This window comes from Cervus canadensis, chromosome 3 (genome assembly GCF_019320065.1).
Source record: "Cervus canadensis isolate Bull #8, Minnesota chromosome 3, ASM1932006v1, whole genome shotgun sequence".
Taxonomy (NCBI): domain Eukaryota; kingdom Metazoa; phylum Chordata; class Mammalia; order Artiodactyla; family Cervidae; genus Cervus; species Cervus canadensis.
The window spans coordinates 8659351-8684615 of record NC_057388.1 but is presented as its reverse complement, the minus strand read 5'-3'; the positions used below and the strand labels follow the sequence as shown (position 1 = coordinate 8684615).

Sequence of the window (25265 nt, the reverse complement as noted above, 5' to 3'; positions counted from 1 at the left end):
TAATAACAATAAAAAAGATTTCATTTTCTTAAAAATTTAATTTAGAAGTAAATTATGAAAATTAATTCAGATTCCATAAGATTCTGTACAACAACATAGACTTAGCTTTTCCTAGCCCTATTTCCAATATGTCACATATTTTCTCTTTTAGTTTGTTCAAGAGACCTAAGGTTCTCATCACCATGGAATTTAATACAACTTGGAAGGATGTCAGCTGATATGGAGACCAAGTCTCTCATTACACAATCCTACATCCTCCCCAATAGAGGGAAGAGATAATGTGATAATTTTGCAAACATTCTTATACCCAATCTGTCAGACCCTGATTAATCAAACCAAAGCAAGCTTATTATTCTGAAGTTAAAATATTAAAATAGCTTAATTACCTATATTTATTCAGGAAAGATTCTCAAATTTACTAGATACAGTAGTATACCTGCATAAACATTTTGTACTAAAACTGTCAAGCTGGATATTCTACTTTTATTGATTCACATTACTACTTTTATATTATATGCTTAAATTCAAAAGTAGAGTCTTCTTTAATTTACATGAATGAATAAACAGAATTACAAATTCGTAATTGACATGTAAGTTTTAGACAGGCCCCTCTAGTAACTATGCCAGTAATTATGAAGTGTATTTTACTACTTACACACAAGGTTAATTCTTGGACCAGGATAGGAGATAACTGACAGGAAGGTAGAGTAAGGAAAACATTAACCTGGAAAAAAATTCCTTTCAATTGATCTTAATACCCCATTAAAAGTCATCTGTTTGTCTAGATTCTTTCAGTGTTCATTGTCAGTCAATTTATAACTGTAACCTATAAATCTACATTTACTCTCCACTTCAATATGACCCGATTCAGATCACTGTACTAAAACTACACTCTTTCACATCATCAGGAATTTCCTAAGAGTTAAGTTCTTATCCTCAATTCTTGTTTTAACCTTAAACTGCTAATAAGTCATTTATATCCTGATCTCTTTATTACGTTGGTTTCCCTAACTACCCATCTTTTTAAACAGGTCTCTTAATTTTTCAGAACAATCTCTCTTTTACCTATGATGATGGCTCTACTTTCCGATCTCCTTAATGGAAGCAAACTCACTTTGTGAGACTATTTTCTTCTCTGTACATCTTCCTTCCTTTCAGATAGCACATCCATTCTTAAAGTCACTTATCTTTCGGTGGTTTCTATGAATACACTTTGTAAACTGTTAACTTTTATTGGAACCCAAATGACAGACAGTGATAGCAGAATCATGGTTTTTTCTCAAAGGGCTTCTACTATTATTTCAGTGACAATTCTTAATGCTCTATCACCCTGACTACTACCCTGACCTTCAGACCATATTCTAAATTTTTATGGCTTTCCCTGGTGGCTCAACTGGTAAAAGAATCTGCCTGCAATGCAGGAGACCTGGGTTTGATCCCTGTGTTGGGAAGATCCCCTGGAGAAGGGAAAGGTTACTCACTCCAGTAATCTGGCCTGGAGAATTACATGGAATGTACAGTCCATGGGGGTCACAAAGAGTCTAGGGCCCATTTCTCTTGCCCATTCCATCATTATCTCATATTCAGCTGAGCTCTCCTGAAAATAACAGTCTTCCCTGTTACAGTCTCAATTTCTTGTCGTAACACTATTATTCCAGTAGTTACTAAGATACACATATACTTTCAGTTCCCTTTACATCTTTCCTTTCGAGCAACATTATTTTTGAGTAGCTGTATTTGCCAGGTACTATTATAGAGGTTAGGCATATTGTTAAGAAAACAGATTAAGTACCTGCCCTTACAGTGTGTACACAGCAATGGAGCTTAGGAGAGAACTGAATTTCAATCCATTTATAAGAATTTAATAACTCCTGAAATACAAGAATCAAAAAAGCCCCCAAAAAACTGGAAACTCTATTTTAATTCTCAAAGCTTGATATTAACATATGCTCTGATACACACGTACTCTAATAAAGATTATATATATATATATATATATATATATATATATATATATATATATATTTTAACCTTTCAAAGAAGTGCCTTTATTTATTTACAGGGTTTAGGAAAGGGAAAAAAAGCTCTAGAAAAAGGAAATTCCAAAATAGATGTCTTCGGCAAGGGTCGGGCGCGGTGACAGGTTCTGACCGGTCCGGGCTGTAAGTCTTGCTCTTGCCGGCGGTCACTTCCAGGTGGTGAGGACGGTCCTCCCGGCATCTCTCTATCGGCTCCCTCTGGGCCCCAGCGACTGGCCCGGCGGACTCCTCAGCTCTCGGTCAGCCCCGTCGCCCTGCACCAGCTCCTCGTCGTACAGGATTTCATAATTGCCGAGGACTTCCTTTGGGGTGACTTGTTTCATTTACAGTGTGGCATTTCACCGTTAGGGCCCGCGATGTTGAGGGTGTCGTCGATCAGGCTGTACTTCAGGATTCGGTAGTTGGCAGTGCTGGAGGAGAGGGACGGTGACGCGTTTACCTCGATCAGCCAGGGCTTCAGTTTGTCGTCGATGATGATGATGTCGTAGCCGTAGCACTCAAAGCAGTGCTTGTCGCTGTTCCCCACGGGCACCGCGGCCTTCAGGGGCTGCACGACGATCCAGCGGAGCTCCTCAAACAGCTTGTTGGGGCTCTCCAGGTTAGAGTTCCTCGGGTGCTCTCCAGGTAGAGCCTGTGTTCACGGTCCACGTGCCCCCATGGATGTGGTTGTAGTCCTCCCCGTGTTTCTGAATGGCGACACTGGTGAGGTGGACTAACATGTCGTCCAGCTCACTGGTGCTCGGGGTGTATTTCACTGCGCAGAAGCGGCAAAATCCAAGTTTATACATGTAGCAGCGCAGCGGGCGGTACGTAGACACCAGAACGTACAAGCGCAGGTCGAACTTACTGCCGCCGATTAGTAACGGGTTGTTAATGTACAGAGAGATCACGTAGGCTTCCTTGGTGGTTCGGGAAATGGTTGACTATTTGACCATCCGGGAGCCGGGAGCCAGTTTCGACACTAAAGATATTGCAGATGGTCTGCACGCTCATCCAGTAGAAATTCCAGTCCTCGTTTTCTGTCACTTGGCCCCATCCTCTCTTCTCAAAGTTATTTATCAGCACCGACTTCTCGATGTCAGTGACCCACTTCACTTTTCCTACCATAATCCATAGGTATTTATGGAGCCAACAGGAACGTCCGATTTCTCTTCAGTCTCCCTGACTCTTGCCTTGGGTTCTTACCTGACGTCAGATTGTTTCCCTGTGACTTTCTCCTGTGGGCGCAGAGCGCTGAGAAGCGCCTGGGAGCGCGGAGCAGTGAGGCCCGCGCCGCGGCCCGGCCCTGCCTCCAGCCCCACTCTGCGATCACCGGAGGACACAGCCCACTTCCCCGGCGCGGAACGGCCCTCTGCCCACCGCGCTCTACTTCCGGGGCGGCTGGGATTTTATATTTTATTTATACCAAAAGACAGGCCCCTTTCATATTCTAGGAAGCACAAGAAGTTATCCTATAAAATCTAAGGAACAAGCACTCTAATTTCCCATTTTATACATGCCTATCCAAACTAGAACATGTGGACTCCAAAGTCTAAACAGTGCTTTTGCTACATTAAGTAGTAACTATTTATGAATATGGATTTAGTTTCCCATGAAAGAAGCACTGTGGTATGGTATAACGTAAACACACAGCATTTAGGTTCAGAGAGATACAGATGCAAACTAGCTCCTAAACTAAACTGCCCTTCTTTTACCATATTACTATGCCTAAGAAGAGGGGAAAGTCGTGCCTGCTGTTGCAGGTACCATAAAGCTAAAGGAAATGGGGATTAAGTCAAGGCCTTATTGCAATTTACTTTATGGCTACTAAAGTATATTGTCTTGGCTAGGTATACTCCTTTGTCCACCATATATGTCAAGTGTTAGGAATTTAGCCAAGCTGAGTCAGAGTCTATACCAAAGTTGGCAGGCAGGTATGCCAGGTTACATGAGGCAGCATGAGAAAATAATGGCCATCAACTTGTTAACAAGTTTAGAAAAAACACACAGTAAAACACTTGAAGCTATCTAAAACACAAGCAGTTAAAACAGAGCCGGTACTTCACTTAATGCTGATGTGTGCTATTTATCCTTATTCTACTGAATGCACGACACAGTGTTAGTTCAGCTCAGTCACTCAGTCGTGTCCGACTCTTTGCGACCCCATGAACAGCAGCACGCCAGGCCTCCCTGTCCATCACCAACTCTTGGAGTTTACTCAAATTCATGTCCACTGAGTCAGCGATGCCATCCAGCCATCTCATCCCCTGTCGTTCCTTTCTCCTCCCTCCTTCAATCTTCCCAGCATCAGGGGCTCTTCAAATCAGTCAGTTCTTTGCATTTGGGGAGTTTCAGCTTCAACATCAGTCCTTCCAATGAATATTCAGGACTGATTTCCTTTAGGATGGACTGGTTGGATCTCCTTGAAGTCCAAGGGACTCTCAAGTCTTCTCCAACACCACAGTTCAAAAGAATCCATTCTTCGGCGCTCAGCTTTCTTTATAGTCCAACTCTCACACTCCATACATGACCACTGGAAAAAACCATAGCCTTGACTAAGATGGACCTTTGTTGGCAAAGTAATGTCTCTACTTTTTAATATTGCTGTCTAGGTTTGTCAAAACTTTTCTTCCAAAGAGCAAGCATCTTTTAATTCATGGCTGCAGTCACCATTGCAATGATTTTGGAGCCCAAAAAAATAAAGTCTGTCAACTGTTTCCACTGTTCCCCATCTATTTGCCACGAAGTGATGGACCAGATGCCATGATCTTAGGTTTTCTGAATGTTGAGTTTTAAGTCAACTTTTTCACTCTCCTCTTTCATCAAGAGGCTCTTTAGTTCTTCTTCACTTTCTGCCATAAGGGTGGTGTCATCTGCATATCTGAGGTTATTGATATTTCTCCCGGCAATCTTGATTCCAGCTTGTGCTTCATTCAGCCCAGCGTTTCTCATGGTGTACTCTGAATATAAGTTAAATAAGCAGGGTGACAATATACAGCCTTGACATACTCCTTTCCCTATTTGGAACCAGTCTGTTGTTCCATGTCCAGTTCTTACTGTTGCTTCCTGACCTGCATACAGATTTCTCAAGAGGCAGGTCAGGTGGTCTGGTATTCCCATCTCTTTCAGAATTTTCCACAATTTGTGGTGATCCACACAGTCAAAGGCTTTGGCATAGTCAATAAAGCAGAAATAGATGTTTTTCTGGAATTCTCTTGCTTTTTTAAGTGTTAAGTGACATAGTGTTAAGAGTTATTTAATTCCAAAATTGACTAAACAATTAAAACAGTAATATGATTTGTGATTTTTCTCTGCACTAAATAAATTTTGAAAAAAGATACACAGATTAAAGAAATTAGAGTTGTCTAATCTTAGGAATGGAGAAGGCAATGGCACCCCACTCCAGTACTCTTGCCTGGAAAATCCCATGGACAGAGGAGCCTGGTAGGCTGCAGTCCATGGGGTCGCAAAGAGTCGGACACGATGGAGTGACTTCACTTTCACTTTTCATTTTCATGCATTGCAGAAGGAAATGGCAACCCACTCCACTATTCTTGCCTGGAGAATCCCAGGGATGGGAGAGCCTGGTGGGCTGCTGTCTATGAGGTTGCACAGAGTCGGACACGACTGAAGTGACTTAGCAGCAATCTTAGGAAAGGAGAGCAATAAAGTAATTTCTGATTCTAGGACAGGGTGTTAAAGGCTTTAATAAATAAACTCTCAATCACTGATCTCCAAACAATTAAGAAAAAAGAAAAAACAAACACTTTAGACTGAAACTGAAAGTATAAAGTAAAAATATAAAGTATATGGCCAAATCATAAAAACAGTAACTTTAAAAGAGAATATATAGTCATCTTTTCTTCAAGTCTTTAAACACTCATTCAATAGAATGATAAGCAGAAGATGGAGACAGATACATCCCTTCTTAGAGAAACCAATAATATTGATCAAATCAGCAATTTTTAAACTTTCTGGTAGTAGACTTTTATAACTTTTACAAATTTAAAAATTACTGAAGATTTGTATTGGGAAACTGGGATTGACATATACACACTACTATATATAAAATAGATAACTATAACAATAAGGACTGACTTTATAACACAGAGAACTCTACTGAAGACTGCAATGACCTTTATAGGAAAAGAATCTAAAGATCTCTAAGAGCCTTTCTTTATATGAGTTATTATGTAGAGATATTCATCATATTAAAAATTAAGATAAATTCATCCATTAAAAATAAACTCATTATATATTTCACATTCCTAATATCTTAAAATGAAAAATAACTGTATTTAACAAAAATTAAGTGAACACAAGTGAACACAATTGTTTTACATGTTTACAAATCTATTTTAACATTTGGCTAATAGAAGACAGATTCTCATAGTATTAAATCAGTTATGTTTCATTTGGGTTGAAGCATATGAAGAAAATCCAGCCGTATATAATTAGAAAAGAGAGAAATGTTTTAAAATAGCCTTTTCAGATAAGTGTGAATATTCATATTTGATACCAAAAACTCAACAAGTAGTCATTTCTTACAAATTACCTGCAGTATAAAATCTGAAATCTTTTTTTTTTTTTGGGTAAAAATCTGAAATCTTATCAATGAACTTTTGCACTGTTTAAAAATCTACTGGTTTACCTTATATTTTGAATAAATCTTTTACCCATGCATACCTGCAAAAAATCATATACTTATCTTCTGAAAAATACTAATTCACTAAGTTATACAGATCTTCTAGATTTTGTCACATTTCATCATATAGTATTTTAAAAACTCATGTTAATTTATATCACTGCCAATCTTATTTAGAAAAGTCCCTACGTACTGGGAAGCTGTCAAGCTTCAGGCAGTAAATATAAGCTTTCAAAATACCAATACTCACTGGCAAGCTCAATCATCTTTTATTGTTGTTATTAGTTTAAAATGTTTTCATGAAAAAATAAGCATCAACATTTCAACTCACACCTCAAACAACAGTACAAGTGTTCTTCCTCAAAAAATAAGCATCAACATTTCAACTCACACCTCAAACAACAGTACAAGTGTTCTTCCTCAAAGCTATCAGCATACAAGAGCAGAAGTACTTTATGCATTCTTCTCATTTATAGACTACTTAAAAGATGTGTACTCAAGGACGGAAATTAATTAACATTAGTAATTCTATTGCTTCATCGAGGACACTTTAAGTAAAACTGGCGTTTGTTTTTTTTTAATTTTATTTTTTTCATTTATTTTTATTAGTTGGAGGCTAATTACTTTACAATATTGTAGAAAAAGAGACACAGATGTACAGAACAGACTTTTTTTTTTAAAAAAAAAAACAGCAAGTAGCTGACAGAGAGGAATACAGTAATTACTAGTAAGGTTCTGTGCCACTGCCTTGATTCATTTAAAAGCATCGGCAGTTTTATCCTCCATTTTTTGCACTATCACCACAAATGTTAACACAGTGAAAAATGCAAATAACATCTTAAAATTAGTATAAAAATAGTTTTGATCTATTTTACCTACTTGAAAGTATCTCAGGATCCACAACTCCCCAGAACGCACTTTAAGACTCACTAGATTATATGAAAACAACCTAAATGTCTGTTGACAGATGAATAGATAAAAAAGACGTGGTACATATACACAATGAAATATTTACTAGTCAGCCATAAAAAAGAATGAAACAAAGCTCCTGAAGCAACATGGATGGACACAGAGATTACCATAATAAGTGAAGTAAGTCAGAAAGACAAATACCATATGATATTACTTATATGTGGAATCTAAAATGTGACACAAATAAACCTAAATATGAAACAGAAACAAAATCAAGGACACAGAGAACAGACTGGTGGCTACCAAGGGGGAGGAGGGGTGAGGTAGGGCAGGAGTGAGAGTTTGAGATTAGTAGATGCAAACTGATATATACAGAATGGATAAACAACAGGGTTCTACTGTACAGAACAGGGAACTATATTCAGCATCCTATGATAAACTATAATGGAAAAGATATGAAAAAGAATATATGTATAACTGAATCACTTTATTGTACAGAAATTTATATAGTGCTGCAAATCAACTACATTTGAATAAAACTAAAAAAAAAAACTCACTGGATTAGATAAATCTCTTAAAGTTTTCCAATTTTATAAAGTATATACATTTTTCATTTATTTTTATTAGTTGGAGGCTAATTACTTTACAATATTGTAGTGGTTTTTGCCATACATTGACATGAATCAGCCATGGATTTACATGTGTTCCCCATCCCAATCCCCCCTCCCTATAAAGTATATTTTAAGTTATACTATAAATTATTAAAAAGTATTTTGCTACTTGAGTTCTTTTATGTTAAAATAGACATATTACCTTAGTAGTAACATTCAAAAACATTTTACCATGGTATTCTAAGAAAGTTTTAATTAATCACATAATAAGACCTGATATTAAATATTATTGTTAGTGTTCAATATTCAGAAGCTAAAGCAACAGTTTCATAATCTCACTGAAAATGTTCAAATAAAAAACAAAGACTGAATAGACTAAGTAATCAAGAATTAATCTACTTAGAGCATTCCTGTCCAGCAGAGTATTTGTAATATTTACAATCTAGTCAAAGAGATGAGTTTAATAACAACTGGATGATTTAAAATCTAAGTTATAGGAATTTCTGAGAACAAAGAATACTGCAGGTCAGAACAGTTGGTAATGAATTCATAAAAAGGCAGAAATCAAGTGAGGACTTAAAGGACAAGGAATTAGAGAAGAAACAAGACATTCTGAATTAGGGATTAACAAAAAAGCTAAGGGGGTGGCATTTTTAAAAGTGGGAAAAGCAAGAGGGAAGGCAACCAGTCTGACTAATATGATCATGTTGGAGAATAATGGGAGATTAGGCTGACTCGGTAGAATGAGGGCAGAGAAAAAATAAGGCTTTAGAAGCCAAGTAAAATAAGGCAAACAATAGTGTACCGCTACAGTTTTCTTATGACAGAACATTGAAAAGGATAAACTTTTAGCAAGATTAATCTGAACATGAGACTTGAAGAGGAAAAGACTTGCAAAAGGAACATTTAGGAGTCAAGTACTTTCAGTATTGGAAGAAGGGGTTGATAAGGGTAAACAAAGTTTTAGGCAACAGGAATGGAAAGATGTGAACCCAACAGATAAGACGGAGTGAACTCTGCATTAGTAACAGGTTAGGTAAAGGAGATGAGTAAGTCAAGGATAATCTGAGGATATCTAGGGTTACAAATTTGAGAAATAATAAAACTATATGCTAGGCATCATGAAACACAACACATTCATTTAATTATACAAGCTTAATATGTATCTATTTTACAGACAAGGAAACTGAAATCCAGAGTAACTAGTCTGTCTTGCCATTAAGTGTTTTAGGATTCCAGGGGGTGCTAGTGGTAAAGAACCCACCTGCCAAGGCAGGAGACGAAAGAGATGTGGGTTCAGTCCCTGGGTCAGGAAGACCTCCTGGAGAAGGGCCCGGCAACCCATGCCAGTACTTTTGCCTGGGGAATCCCATGGACAGAGGAGCCTGGTGGGCTACAGTCCACGGGGTCACAGAGAGTCGGACACAAGTGAAACGACTTAGCACAATAAGTGTTTTAGGCACTCCTGACATACAAGCTTATCTGACTATAGAGATAAGAGGCTATCACAGTGTTGAAAGCCTAAAGACTATAGTCATCTGCCTATGTGGGTAGTTAGCTTTGCCATTTATAAGCTGCAGAGTTCTGATAAGTTGTTTAACCTCTCTGAGCTTCGGTTTTCTCACTTCTGAAATGCAGATGATAAACGACCTTACAAAGCTATAATGAGAATTAAATGAGACAAGGCACGTAGAGCAGTTAGTAGTGCCTACAAAATAGCAAGCCCTCAACATGTTTGCCACTATTTTATTAGTATAATATGTCAGGGTAATTAACATAGGCAAGATCCATTTTTGAAAGAAAAAATGTAAAATTTCAAACAAGATTAGGTGGAGGTGGCTTCTAAGTGGGTATTTTTAGAGAAATGAAAATAAGAGATAAATGAAAAATGGAGAGGTAATAGAAATATCTCTTTTTAAATCAAGAAATACCTATTTTATTTTTAAGAGGTTACAAAAATACCTACTTGATAATCATAGGCCTGAATAAACTATTCATGGAATTTTTCTCATTCACAAATCCTGATCATAAAGATAATATCTGTGCAATGATTTTTAGAAAGGTCCTATTTACTTTGTGTAAGATACTATGCTACATGTTGGAAGTACAAAGGAAGAAGCTGTAATTTAGGTAGGCAAAGAGTAGGTTTACAAAATTACAAAACCAATGGGATAGTGTATACCACACAAGTTGATATTGATATTTTCAGTTTCAAGAAAATGTTTTACTTTCAGAAAAGTCTTTTCAGGTAACTGAATCTTTTAAAAGAAGGAAACTCAAATCTGATCAAGACTAGGTAAGGCAAACACATCAGTTTTTTAACTTAAATTGCTTTGGACACCATTCCCTGCAATTTTTTGATAGATGACAAGCACTTTTCTAGAACTGAAACACTGTAAATTAAAACACTACACTGTTATAAAGAATTCATACTATGAAACATACTGAGGATCAAAATGTATTTACAGTAAAAAGAATATGTGAACTAGCCTCACAAATGAAACACATAATGAAAAAATCATAGTTAATAATTTAGGCATATTCAGTTTTACAAACTTTAGTTCACTACAGTATCACATAACATGCACATATGTATGCATGTATTCTCAGAGTGTTTTTTTTCCCGTTTCTCTAATCTGTTACCAACTGGTTTACAGTAATACTTACCCTAATATTCTATTCATTCCATGTCTAGCAGCATAGTGTAATGGAGTATTGTGCTGGTAGGGCTCCCCGTAAGATGTGTTTGGATCTAGGGATTCTTTCAGCTGAGGGTTGCTTTCATATATTTGGCAGGCCAGGTTTTCATCACCATTGATGAGTGCTTTACGGAATTTGGTGGTTGAACTTCCCATGTTTTGTTTTGCTTTTTTCTGGTAGGCAATGGCACTTTTTTCCTTCACCCTTCAGCCACTTCTTAAGTGCTTCTGCAACATGTTTCACATTCTAATGGAGGAAAAAATATTAGATTGTAAAACCAATAATTATGAAGCAGTATCCTAAGGAAAAAATACCACAATTAGGAATGCTAATAAAACCTAGGAGCATATATTACGTTTTACCAAATTTATCTTAATAGCCAAAAAAATCTCAAATGTTTAATACTGCCCAAGTTAACTTCTTAAACTGTAATATTTTCCCATACAGAAAGTGATGGTTTCACAGGCTGTACTTTATACTATAAAGTTAGCTATATACATGGTCTTTTCAATTTTCTCCTTCACAGAGGCAGGAAATGAACTTGATTCAAATTTATGGTTGAATACACTTAAATTCTTGTATAAATTACATATAAATCTGATTCGGCCAATTTCTAGGATATGAAAAATATAGGAAATTTTGCTCATAAAAGAACTCCAGAATATGTTAAATTATAATAAAGTAAAATGAAATTGTTCAGTACTTAGGACCTCAAAGAAAAGATTTTTCAAAAGTAAATGAATAAAACTAATTACAACTAATTACACACAGAATAATGAAATAGTGATTATTCTACCATAATACCATTACATTTATTTTCTTCTACTGTAAGTAATTCAAAACAAGGCTGAAAACATGAACTGTTTATTTTGGAAAGAGGTTCTAATAAAGATCACAGGTATTTACTACTGAAGCAATGTGAGGTGGGTAGGGGAAAGACAGGAAAACAATCACTTAATGTGGAGTATGAAACCTCACATTTACCTACACTAGCTATGTAACTGTAACACCCTTTTAAAGCCTCAGGTTACTGTCTATACAGTAAAAGGAAACAACCATTTCTTAAGGACAATAGTAAGGATTATTAGAGCTACTTATTTAAGTACCTACCACAGTATGCTTAATAAATGCTAGTTTTGTTCCATTCCAATCAATGTTTCTGAATCTAGTCTTCAGCCATTATCAAAATCAGTCATAAAGGAAACAGCCTATGCAAAGGAAGGTATGAAACAAAAGGTTTATTCAATTGGTGAGTGCCTCTAGTGTTGTGCTAATAGAAGATAAAACTGAAAATAGGTTGTGGCCAGATTAAGAAATGTATACTTTAACCGGTAAAGAATGGATGAAAGTGAAAGTGAAAATCACTCAGAGTAAGAAATATGTCTTTCCCTAATTTCCTAATTATCTTTTAATTGTGAAGGGCTCTATAGTTTTTGCTTTTAAGAATGAAATCTGTCTTTCTTATTCTTTATTTTTTTGTGGATATAAGGTAACACTTCAATAGTATATGTGACATTAAAACTATACCTCCAATTGTGTTAATTAATGTTTGTACTCAGAGATTTTTGTTTACAATGAACTATACTATGGCTCAAATTTTAAAAATCTATTATAGTAAGAGGGTTAAGCTCAAAGGTCATATGTTAGGGGGGCAGAGGTGCATAGAACCAGCTGCTACAATAAGTAACCTTACAAGGGAGTGTAAGATTCCTCAACAGATTCTTCCAGTTTGACATCATATTTCTAAAGGTTATCTTTAATACCAGTTAAATTAAGAGTAGGAGCCAATCATTTTGTTGAGGCCAACCTTCAGCCCATAATAATGACTTTAAAAATAGTTTACTTTTGCAGTAAAAGGTAACATATTAGGAGATAGATATTTATTTTTTAAGAACTTCATCTTCTACAAAAGATTTCTGGGAGTAGTTTATTAATTTAAGCACACTTGAGTTTTTGAGGTAGTTTATTAACCTATGAATGAGGAAACTGAGAGACATGCATTGAATCATAGCAGCAGAAAGCACTATATTTAAATCATACCAGCCTATCTTTCCAAATTTAAAACTAAAAGCTTTTGAACATTCACAGGTTGTTGCTTGCCTTCATCATTATCTTATTGCTCGTGTCCAAGTCTAATGCTTCAGTAAGACTGAAATTGATACGACAGAATGTACAGTCAGTTTACAGTACCTCTAAACAAAGTAAGGTTTAGTGCAAGTATCAGCAAACTTTTCCCATAAAAGACCAGACAGTAAAATATCTACTTGTGAGTCATATGGCTCCCTGAGTCATATGATCCCTGCCATAAGTACTCAACTCGGCTGTTACAGCTTGAAAGCCACAGGTAGTATCTAATCGTAGAATAGCTGTGGTTGTGTTCTATAAATTTCATCTACAAAAGTAAGATCCGAGATGTGGTCCATTAGCTGTAGGCTGCCAGCTAACTCCTGATGTGGTGGGAGGAAAATAGCTGGTTTGGAATCCCACATCTACTTCTCAGTACTAATAACACAAATCATTTAACCTCTCTGTACCTTAATTTTTTCTTATGTAAAAAAGGGATAAGGCCACCTACCCTGCAGAATTGTCAAGATCAACTAGGTTTAAGTATGTAATACAGTGCATACTAGGTACTCAATAAATTTTATCTCCCTTCTTCTATCTGTAAGCCACTGGTTAAGAGTTGCTGCCTTTAAAGAACTCAATACTCAAATTCTTTTCAAAAGACAGTGAAACCTTAAGAAAAATGTCACCTACTCTATGTTTTATATCAGAACTGATATGTAGCCGGTAGTCTAAACTTCATCATTTATTAGGGGTCTGACCTTTGACAAGATAAATACTATGTATTTTTTTTAAAAGTCTTCTGAGTCAAAGTTAACTCCTCTTAAACTAATTTTCTAGGTCACTGCCAGTATTAACAAAGGTCTCTCAGTGTAACTGCACTTATAAATACTAAGTGAAAGGCATACAAAATTTAGTACAAATCCAGAGCAGGAGACAGAAGTTCACACTGGAGGTACATGGAAAACACACATACACACATAAACATATATAAGGCAGGGAGTAGGAGGTCTTACTCCAAAATGTTGCTACAAATGCAATATAGTTAAGTGATTTGGGAATTAGCTTGCCTAACTGCATATTAAATTGAAGTCAGGTGTAGCTTTAATGTTGATGGTTTCCTGCAAGAAGTTCATGAACATTGGCAGTCTACAGAAAAACTTGTGGGTATTAGAGAATACTATCAAAATGATCTGAGCTGAGAAAAAATCTCTTAACCAAGATGGCAACTTCCTTGTAATATACATTCCAGAAACAAAATGTCCAGAAAAACATGAAAGTATTATTCTGACAGCTCTAGAAAACTCATTGTGGCAGTCTGGCTGTCTGAGGTTTCTGAGCAACCAAGGAAAGAGATAGTCCAACAAATTCTGGCTGTTGCTGGATACCATTTATAACTATACAGTTTTCACTGTATGGAAAAGGATGCTGCAGTTAGTAAAGAAAGAAGTGAAAACAGCTGCAAAGGGCAGCAACTGAGTGCTTCTTTTTGCCAAACTGGCAGATGAACACTGAAAACAGTTAGCGTGAGGACCACGGGTGGAAAGCTGCTCAAACACGGGATACAACCACTGTATGCAGCAGCACTCTTAGAATTATTCTATTTCCTGTTAAAACGTAATTATCTGCAATCATCAGAGAACTCTAAGTTCTAAACTCCCCACTAGCAAAATTTTCAAGTAGCTAAAATTTTTCTTAGATGGTATTCAGCTTTCATACATTTGACTTTACAACCACTGAAAATATGTAGTGCTCAAAATGAATATTTTGGGCTCTGATGTTAAGTTAATGTCAGTGAAGAGCTCAATTTTAGCAAGTTTGGCATATCTGGTTATTTAGCAGTGCTTGCTTTCATAATTTTTGAATACTATATTGTCCTTATTTCCTGAACATAGGTAAAAATGTTAAATTGGAAGCATTTTAGTGTGGTGTGAAGAAATCAGAGTCTTAAAATTGATGCAACTGGGAAAAAGAATTACTTATGCCTCAAACTGAGGCTGCCTAAACTTAAATCAACTATATATTCAATTAAAAAAAGGATAAATATAACACACCATTTACAAAACATTAGAAATTTGTAAACAAATATTATTTTAAGAGGTAATAATTATGAGATGAAAACAAGATGGTGGAAAGAAAAGACTTGAGCTCACCTCATCTGGAACCTAACAAAAAAGATACTGTAGTTCCAAAGACAAAGACAAAGCCACAATGAGATGGTAGGAGGGGCAAATTCGTAATATAATCAGATCACAACTTGCAAACTGGAAAATAATTATATCATGAAGTTCTCCTACAGAAGAGAAAGTTCTGAACCCCATGTCAGGCACCCCCATCCAGGAAGGACTCATGCAAGGACTCATGTGCACTAGGATCTAGGGTGAAGCAGTGACTCCACTGGACCCTGGACCAGACACCTACAGGTCTTGAAAGGTCTCCTGAGGAAGCTGGGGTTGGCTGTAGCTCACTTAGGGACAAGGACACCAGTGCCAGAGGCCCCAGGGCATGTTCCTTGATGAGAGCTCTACTGGAGGTCACCACTTTGGCACTGAAACCTTGTTTCACCTGGAGGATCCAGTGGTGGGATGCCTCAGGTCAAAAAATCAACATGGTGGGAGCACAGCCCTACCCAACAGCTAACAGGTTGCCTAAAGTCATCCCGAGCCCACAACTGGCTCTAAACACATCCCTTGACAGAGCCTTGATAACCAGAGGGATAAGACCCAGCTCCACTCACGAGGGGTCAGGCACCAGTCCCTCTTACTAGGAAGTGGGCGCAAGTCCCTGGACCAATCTCATTCACCAAGGGGCTCATAATCCAGTGATCATGATACCTACTCAAAGGCGGTGAAAACCTACAGCCACACAAAAACCTGCAAATGGCTATTTTCTGTAGTTGTTTAATTGCTCATTCGTATCCAACTCTTTGCAACCCCATGGACTGTAGCCTGCCAGGCTCCTCTGTCCATGTGATTTTTCAGGCAACAATACTAGTGTGAGCTGCTATTTCCTTCTCCAGGGGATTTTCCTGACCCAGGAATGGAACCCATGTCTCCTGCACTCACAGGCGGATTCGTTACCGTTGAGCAACCAGGGGAGCCCACTTGGATGTCTGTGGCAGCTCCATTCATAACTACCAAAACTTGGGAGCAAATAAGACGCCCTTAAGTAAGTGAAGGAATAAAGTAACTGTGGCACATACAGACAATGGAACAGAATTCAGCACTATAAAGAAATCAGCTATCAAATCATGAAAACACATGAGGAACTTTAATTGTACATTAGCAAGAAAGAGAAGCCAATCTGAAAAGGCTACAGACCACAAGATTCCAACTACATGACATTCTGGAAAAAGATAAAACTATCCACAATTTTAAAAAGATAAGTGATCACTAGGGCTGGGGGCAAGGGAAGGATGAATAGAGGGAGAACAGTGAATTTTTAGGGTACTGAAAGTATGCTGTATGATATTCTAATAATGGATGTGTATTATTAATACATTTGTCCAAATCTACAGAATGTTAAACACTAAGAGTGAATCCAAAGGTACACTGGGTTTTGAGTGATTCTATCGTGTTAATGTAGGTTCACCAGCTTAACAAATGGACCATTCTGGTGAGTAATGTTGATAATGGAGGAGGCCATACACACACAGGGCTAGGGGATATGTGGGAAATCTCAGTGCCTTCCTTTTCATTATGCTGTGAACCAATAAAGCCCTAAAACAGATTCTTAAAAAAAAAAAAAAAAAAAGACTTGAATCCTAATCTTTATGTTAATCTCTGGGCACTAGCTTCCTTGACAATACAATGAACATGAGCTATTATGAAAAATAAAACTGAAAGTAAAAAAAAAAAAAAAAAATTAAAAAAAAAAAACAAAAAAAAAAACTGAAAGTAAAGTATTTAGCACAGTGACTAATGAAGAAGGCATTTCATAAATCTATGTACTTTCCCCTGGGTGTGTGTATGTGTGTGTGTGTTTTCCAGAAGCCATTTTATACTTACTTATCGGTTCAGAACTTTAGGACAGTTTAAAGAGATAGAAATTTAACCACCAGATAGGTTGTATATGACTATCCAAATCTAAGTTGTGAGAAAACTTCGAAATAATATTTTATCATTATGTACTTATAATTCATTTCTGAATAGTGCTGGAAACTAAAATTACTTAAGTAAACCAATACATATGCAATAAAAAGAAACAGAAAAGACAAGGAAATATGTTAGGTTAAAATTAGTTCATTTTAAACCAAAATTTTCATCAGTTCAGTTCAGTCGCTCAGTCATGTCTGACTATTTGCAACCCCATGGACTGCTGCATGCCGGGCTTCCCTGTCCATCACCAACTCCCGGAGTTAACTCAAACTCATGTCCATCACCTTTGGTGATGCCATCCAACCATCTCATCCTCTGTCGTCCCCTTCTCCTCCCGCCTTCAATCTTTCCCAGCATCAGGGTCTTTTCCAGTGAGTCGCTTCTTTGCATCAGGTAGCCAAAGTACTTACACATACTTGTAAGTATACTTAGAAGTATTTCTTACTTTTACAAAAATAATGACAAATATACTTATATTATTTAATATTGTTAAAAAGGTTTATTCCCCCTATCAAGATCCTAATTTTAATTTAGGGTGTTCTGCCCACAGGAAACTCAAGACTAAGAGGAAATCAATTCTTTTTATGCAAACTAATGTTCTCTCAAGGTTTTCCTATCAAAAATGAGCTTAAAACTTCATAATGGTGCTCGCTTCGGCAGCACATATACTAAAATTGGAACGATACAGAGAAGATTAGCATGGCCCCTGCGCAAGGATGACACGCAAATTCGTGAAGCGTTCCATATTTTTAAAAAAAAAAAGAGAAAAAAAAAAAAAAACTTCATAATGACTCTTATAATTTACAATATTATTAATTTAAGAAAGCTCTAGGGAAAATTATAAAAATTAGAAGAAACAGTAACACTGAAAGTATGTGAGCGCCTAAAATCTATGACTTTAAACAGTATATTCTAAATATACATCATTAATATTAGAATTATGCTACACATAAATGATTCTTTTAATTGTTAATATTACAGTTTTTATTTACTATGTTGAGTATAAGTCATAAGTATGATACTGTATGGTCCTTCTAACTTCTGAAACTGTGTGCATGTTAAAAACTGAATCAAATTCCAATTTTTGGAGTTTTAAATTTTGTAACATTTATAGATAAACATCTAATCTCTCAGTATTGGAAAGTTATTAGCACCACCTATTATAGAACCATACGAAGAGAAGTGGAGAAAACAAAAGAAGGGAAGCTGCCAATTTTCTTCTTCTGTCAGTCTTTTATTCACAATAAGCTATCTGAAGATCATCAACAGGGACAAGGATAAGTGATTGATAATCTCTGATGTCACCACCTCACTTATATATTCAAGTGAGAGGGAAACCCAGAGGGGTAACAATGTTTGGATCTTGCTTGCTGATCATCCTTCAGATACAAGTGAGATAAATAAAAACATCATTGTTTTTCTATTTCCCAAATATAAAATGGATCCCTTTTCCAAAATTTCATTTTCAGTTCCTTGTATGGAACTTAAAACCTAATTTTAGAAATAATTTTAAACTGCTTCATTTTATTTCTAGAGCATATCTAAGGAAAGTTATTTCAATGCATGAAAATTCATAAACTAAGTGTTCATAAATTTAACAAATAACAGAACTTACAATCCCCTTAAAAAAGAAAAATCACTAGAAATACCTATAATGCAATAAATGAATTACACTTCAAAATAAAATCACAATGAGTTTTAAGTCTTAAAAAAATCTTTTCAATATCTCTCATCATAAACTAGTCAAATACAGTATTATTTTAACTTTCAATTTAAGAGGAGAATATGTCTACTTTAATCTAAAATATATGAAAGAAAATTTATTCTAATACTCAAACATACAAGTAGCTCAACTGCTTTTAAATTTTCAATTTCCAAGAAACTGTGAACAAATATTTCTCAGTTTAGGTTCCAATTAAGTAAATTATGGTAAATCCATTCAACAGAATGCTAGGATGCATTAATTAAAATCATTTTTATAATTTTATGTGGAAAAAAGCTTTTACCATAAATAAATGCTACATATACTATCAGCGCCACTTAAAAAATATACATCCATAGAAGAAGACTAAGGAAACACAGATTACCCCATTAACTCTGAAGGGAAGAACTATGCCAACTGCACTTGGAATTCTTCCTCTGTTCTTCTTGGCATTAAAAAAAGGTATTTACAATAGATCTAGTAAAACTGGACATAAAAGGGAGAACCTGACAAGAATACAGTTACAGTAGGATTTGGACACTCTACTTATCATCGATGGATACATGATCCAAACAGAAAACCAACTGGCAAACAATGGCATTACATAACAAACTAGACCAGTTGTACTTAACAGTTACAAAATATTCCATCTAAAATCAGCAAGATATATATTCAAGTTCACATGGAATGCTCTCCAGTATAGGTCACATGCTAGGTCATCAGGCAAGTCCCAATGAATTTAAAAGGACAGAAATTATATCAAGCTTCTTTTCTGATCTTAACAGTATAAAACCAGAAATCAAATACAGGAAGAAAACTGTGAAAAACAAAAACACATAGACACTGTGCACCTCAGGAAACAAGAAAAATCTCAAATAAACAAGCTAAACTGTCATGTAAAGGAATTAGAAAAAGAACAAATCAAACTAAAAGCCAGCGGAAGGAAGGAAACAGTAAAGATCAGAGACAAAAAAAAACCAAACTAGAGAACCCCTCCACCCAGAAAAGATCAATGAAATAAGGAGTTCTTTTTTAAACATAAAATTATTAAGCCTTTACACAGGCTCATTAAGAAAAGACAGAGGACCCAAATAACAAAATAATAAGTGAAAGAGGAGAAATTACAACCAACATCACAGAAACATAAACAATCATAAGAGAACACTATGAAGAGTTATATGCCAACAAATTCAGCAACCTGGAAGAAATGGATACATTCCTGGAAACATACAATCTTGCAAAACTGAATCAGGAAGAAACAGATAATTTGAATAGACTGATACTAGTATTAAAACTGAATCAGTAGTTAAAAACCTCCCAACAAAGAAAAGTCCAGAACCAGACAGCTTCCCAAGTGAATTCTACCAAACATATAAAGAAGAGTTATACCTAGCCTTCTCAAATTATTCAGAAAAACTGAAGAGGAGGTCACACTCCTAAGCACATTCTAAAGTCCACCACTACAGATGTCAAAACCAGACAAAGACACTATGAAAAAGAAAATTATTTCAATATCCTTGATGAATATAGATGCAAAAATCCTAAACAAAATATTAGCAAACCAAATTCAACAATATACATAAAGGACTATAAATCATGGTCAAGTGAGATTCATTCTGGGGATGTAAAGATGTTTCAATATCTATAAATCAATGAATGGGATATACCATGTTAGCAAAACAAAAAATAAAAATCATATGATCATCTCAACAGGTACAGACAGACCCCCTGACAAAAATTCAACTTCCATTCATGAGAAAAACCTTCAACAAAGTTGGCATTGAGGGAACATATCTCAACATAACAAAGTCCATTTATAACAAACCCACAGCTAATTCATGTTAAATGGCAGAAGAGTAAGTAAAAAAACAATCCCAGTGACCACTGCATTAAAAAGAATGAAATACCTAGAAATAAACACACCAAGAAGGAAAAATCTACACTCTGAAAACTATAAGACATTGATAAAGGAAACTGAGATTGATACAAATAAATGGAAAAGCATTCCATACTCATGGACTGGAAACAGTAATATTGTTTAAAGGTCCATAAACCTAAAGCAATCCTTATCAAAACACCCTTGACAATTTTCACAAAATTAGAACAAAAAATCCTAAAATTTTGTGGTACAGAATCATAAAAGGCCCCAAATAGTCAAAGTAATCTTGAGAAAAAAGAGCAAACCTGGAGGTATCACACTCCCTTAACTTCAGGATATAATACAATGCTACAGTTAAAAAAAAAAGGTAAGGTTCAGTTCAGTCATTCAGTAGTGGCTGATCCCTTCAGACCCCATGGACTGCAGCACGCCAGACCTTCCTGTCTATTACCAACTCCTGGAGTTTACTCAGACTCATGTCCATCAAGTTGGTGATGCCATCCAACCATCTCATCCTCTGTTGTCCCCTTCTCCTCCTGTCCTCAATCTTTCCCAGCATCAGAGTATCTTCAAATGAGTCAGTTCTTTCCATCAGGTGGTCAAAGTATTCGAGTTTCAGTTTCAGCATCAGTCCTTCCAATGAATATTCAGGACTGATTTCCTTTAGGATGAACTGGTTGGATCTCCTTGCAGTCCAAGGGACTCTCAAGAGTCTTCTCCAACACCACAGTTCAAAAGAATCCATTCTTCGGTGCTCAGCTTGCTTTATAGTTCAACTCTCACATCCATACATGACCACTGGAAAAGTCATAGCTTTGACTAGATGGACCTTTGTTGGCAAAGTAATGTCTCTGCTTTTTAATATGCTGTCTAGGTTGGTCCAAACTTTTCTTCCAAGGAGTAAGTATCTTTTAATTTCATGGCTGGAGTCACCATCTGCAGTGATTTTGGAGCCCCCCAAAATAAAGTCTGTCCACTCTTTCCCCATCTATTTGCCATGAAGTGATGGGACTGGATGCCATGATCTTAGTTTTCTCAATGCTGAACTTTAAGCCAACTTTTTCACTCTCCTCTTTCACTTTCATTAAGAGGCTCTTTAGTTATTCTTCGCTTTCTGCCGTTAGGGTGGTGTCATCTTCATACCTGAGGTTATTGCTATTTCTCCCAGCGATCTTGATTCCAGCTTGTGCTTCATCCAGCCCAGTGTTTCTCATGATGTACTCTGAATATAAGTTAAATCAGCAGGGTGACAATCTACAGCCTTGACGTACTCCTTTTCCTATCTGGAACCAGCCTGTTGTTCCATGTCCAGTTCTAACTGTTGCTTCCTGACCTGCATACAGATTGCTCAAGAGGCAAGTCACGTGGTCTGGTATTCCCCTCTCTTTCAGAATTTTCCACAATTTGTGGTGATCCACACAGTCAACGGCTTTGGCATAGTCAATAAAGCAGAAGTAGATGTTTTTCCGGAACTCTCTTGCTTTTTTGATGATCACTGGATGTTGGCAATTTGATCTCTGGTTCCTTTGCCTTTTCTAAAACCAGCGTGAACATCTGGAAGTTCACACTTCATGTTTTTTGAAGCCTAGCTTGGAGAATTTTGAGCATTACTTTACTAGAGATGAGTGCAATTGTGCGGTAGTTTGAGCATTCTTTGGGATTGCCTTTCTTTGGGATTGGAATGAAAACTGACCTTTTCCAGTCCTGTGGCCACTGCTGAGTTTTCCAAATTTGCTGGGATATTGAGTGCAATACTTTCAGGTATCATCTTTTAGGATTTGATATAGCTCAACTGGAATTCCATCACCTCCACCAGCTTTGTTCGTAGTGATGCTTCATAAGCATCACTTGACTTCACATTCCAGGATGTCTGGCTCTACGTGAGTGATCACACCCATGATTATCTGGGTTGTGAAGATCTTTTTTGTACAGTTCTTCTGTGTATTCTTGCCACCTCTTCTTAATATCTTCTGCTTCTGTTAGGTCCATACCATTTCTGCCCTTTATTGAGCCCATCTTTGCATGAAAAGTTCCCTTGGTAACTCTTATTTTTCTTGAAGAGATCTCTAGTCTTTCCCATTCTATTGTTTTCCTCTATTTCTTTGCATCTGGTCACTGAGGAAGGCTTTCTCATCTCTCCTTGTTATTCTTTGGAACTCTGCATTCAAATGGATATATCTTTCCTTTTCTCCTTTGCTTCTCACTTCTCTTCTTTTCACAGCTGTTTGCAAGGCCTCCTCTGACAGCCATTTTGCTTTTTTGCATTTCTTTTTCTTGAAATTGGTCTTGATCCCTGTCTCCTGTACAATGTCACGAACCTCCATCCACAGTTTATCAGATCTAGTCCCTTAAATCTATTTCTCACTTCCACATTATAATCATTAAGAGATTTGATTTAGGTCATACCATTATGGTCTAGTGGTTTCCCCTACTTTCTTCAATTTAACTTTGAATTTAGCAGTAAGGAGTTTATCATCTGAGCCACAGTTAGCTCCCAGGCTTGTTTTTGCTGACTGTATAGAGCTTCCCCATCTTTGGCTGCAAAGAATATAATCAATCTGATTTCAGTGTTGACCATCTGGTGATGTCCATGTGTAAAGTCTTCTCTTGTGTTGTTGGAAGAGGGTATTTGCTATGAGCAGTGCATTCTTTTGGCAAAACTCTAAATTTGCCTGTTACTCCAGGTGTTTCTTGACTTCCTACTTTCGCATTCTAGTCCCCTATAATAAAAAGGACATCTTTTTTGGGTGTTAGTTCTAGAAGGTCTTGTAGGTCTTCAAAGAACTGTTCAACTTCAGCTTCTTCAGCATTACTGGTTGGGGCATAGACTGGGACTACCGTGATATTGAATGGCTTGCCTTGGAAACAGAGATCATGCTGTTGTTTTTGAGACTGTACCCAATTACTGCATTTCAGACTCTTTTGTTGCCTATGGTGGCTACTCCATTTCTTCCAAGGGAATCTTGCCCACAATAGGAGATACAATAGTCATCTGAGTTACATTTACCCATTCCAGTCCATTTTAGTTTGCTGATTCCTAAAATGTCGATGTTCACTCTTGCCATCTCCTGTTTGACCACTTCCAATTTGCCTTGACTCATGGACCTAACATTCCACGTTCCTATACAATATTGCTCTTTCAGCATCGAACCTTGCTTCTATCACTAGTAACATCCACAACTGCATGTTGTTTTTGCTTTGGCTCCATCTCTTCATTCTTTCTGGAGTTATTTCTCCACTGATCTCCAGTAGCATATTGGGCACCTACCAACCTGGGGGGTTCATCTTTCAGTGTCCCTTCTTTCTGCCTTTTTATACTGTTCATGGGGTTCTCAAGGCAAGAATACTTAAGTGGTTTGCCATTTCCTTCTCCCATGGACCACATTTTGTCAGCACTCCGCACCATGACCTGTCCATCTTGGGTGGCCCTACATGCATGGCCGTGAGGAGATACCCCACATCCGATGTCAGGAGAGGCAGCTGTGCTTCACTGGAGCAGCTGTGAGGAGATACCCCATGTCCAAGGGCAAAGGAGAAGCCCCAGCAAGATGGTAGGAGGGGTGAATTTGCATTCAGAGTCGGACCCCGCTCCCGCCAGAGATGCCCAAGCCCTCTGAGCATGCCCTCTGCCTTCTGTGCACTGGGACCTGGGGACCCCACAGAGACTGGGACAGCACTGTGCTGGAGCACCTCCTGTGGAGGTGTGGGTCAGTGCTGGACTGCTGCTCTGGCTGAAGCAGACTTGGGTATGGAATACGCCCTCTTGGAGGAGGTTGCCACTGACCCACTGCAGAGCTGCCAGAGCTTACACAGGACTGGGAAGCAGATTCTTGGAGGGCACAGGTGGAGCCCTGTATGCACCAGGACCCAGGAGAGGGGAGCGGTGACCCCGTGGGAGACTAACCCAGACTTGCCTGTGAGTATCCGGGAGTCTCCAGCGGAGGCATGGGTCCGTGGTAGCCTGTTGCAAGGCTGGGGGCACTGGGTGTGGCAGTGCACACATGGGATCTTTTGAAGGAGGTCGCCATTGTCTTCGTTACCTCCACCATAGTTTCATCCCAGATAAACAGCAGGGAGGGAACACAACTCCACCCATCAACAGAAAATTGGATTAAAGAGTTACTGAGCATGGCCCTGCCCATCAGAACAAGACCCAGTTTCCCCCTCTGTCAGTCTCTCCCATCAGGAAGCTTCCATAAGCCTATCCTTCTCAGAGGGCAGACAGACTAAAAACCACAATCACAGAAAACTAACCAATCTAATCACATTGACCATAGCCTTGTCTAACGTCCATGGGATTTTCCAAGCAAGAATACTGGAGTAGGTTGCCATTTCCTTCTCCAGGAGATCTTCCCGACCCAGAGATTGAACCCAGGTCTCCCACATTGTAGGCAGACGCTTTACCATCTGAGCCACCAGGGAAGTCCAGCATAAAAATCAGACACGGATCAATGGAAAAGAGTAGAGAGCCCAGAAAGAAACTCATGAACTTATGGTTAATTAACCTATGATAAAGAAAGCAAGAATATATAATGGGGAAAAACAATCTAGTCAAATAAGTAGTGTTAGGAGAACTGGACAGATAAAAGAATGAAATTAGAATATTTTATTGCACCATATACAGGATAACTCAAAAT

The 25265-nt window shown here is 37.4% G+C and overlaps 1 protein-coding gene, 1 non-coding gene and 1 pseudogene across 4 annotated transcripts in view; 1 reads left to right on the top strand and 2 right to left on the bottom strand.

Annotated features, from left to right (window-relative positions):
- ANKIB1 (ankyrin repeat and IBR domain containing 1) overlaps positions 1-25265 on the bottom strand; it is a 145384-nt gene that overhangs the window by 79594 nt on the left and 40525 nt on the right. For 2 of the 3 annotated variants that reach the window (XM_043462571.1, XM_043462573.1), the window contains exon 2: positions 10854-11132. In XM_043462571.1, the coding sequence (XP_043318506.1) occupies positions 10854-11041 (188 nt within the window). In that variant the 5' untranslated portion in view covers positions 11042-11132. Of the gene's footprint in view, positions 1-10853; positions 11133-11996; positions 12095-25265 lie in introns of all 3 variants that reach the window. The other variant, XM_043462572.1, reaches the window with a different exon arrangement.
- On the bottom strand, positions 2035-3146 carry LOC122438034 (annotated as a pseudogene).
- Positions 17692-17798, top strand: LOC122438942. Its single transcript, XR_006268687.1, has one exon. It is a non-coding gene; the product is annotated as a U6 spliceosomal RNA (small nuclear RNA).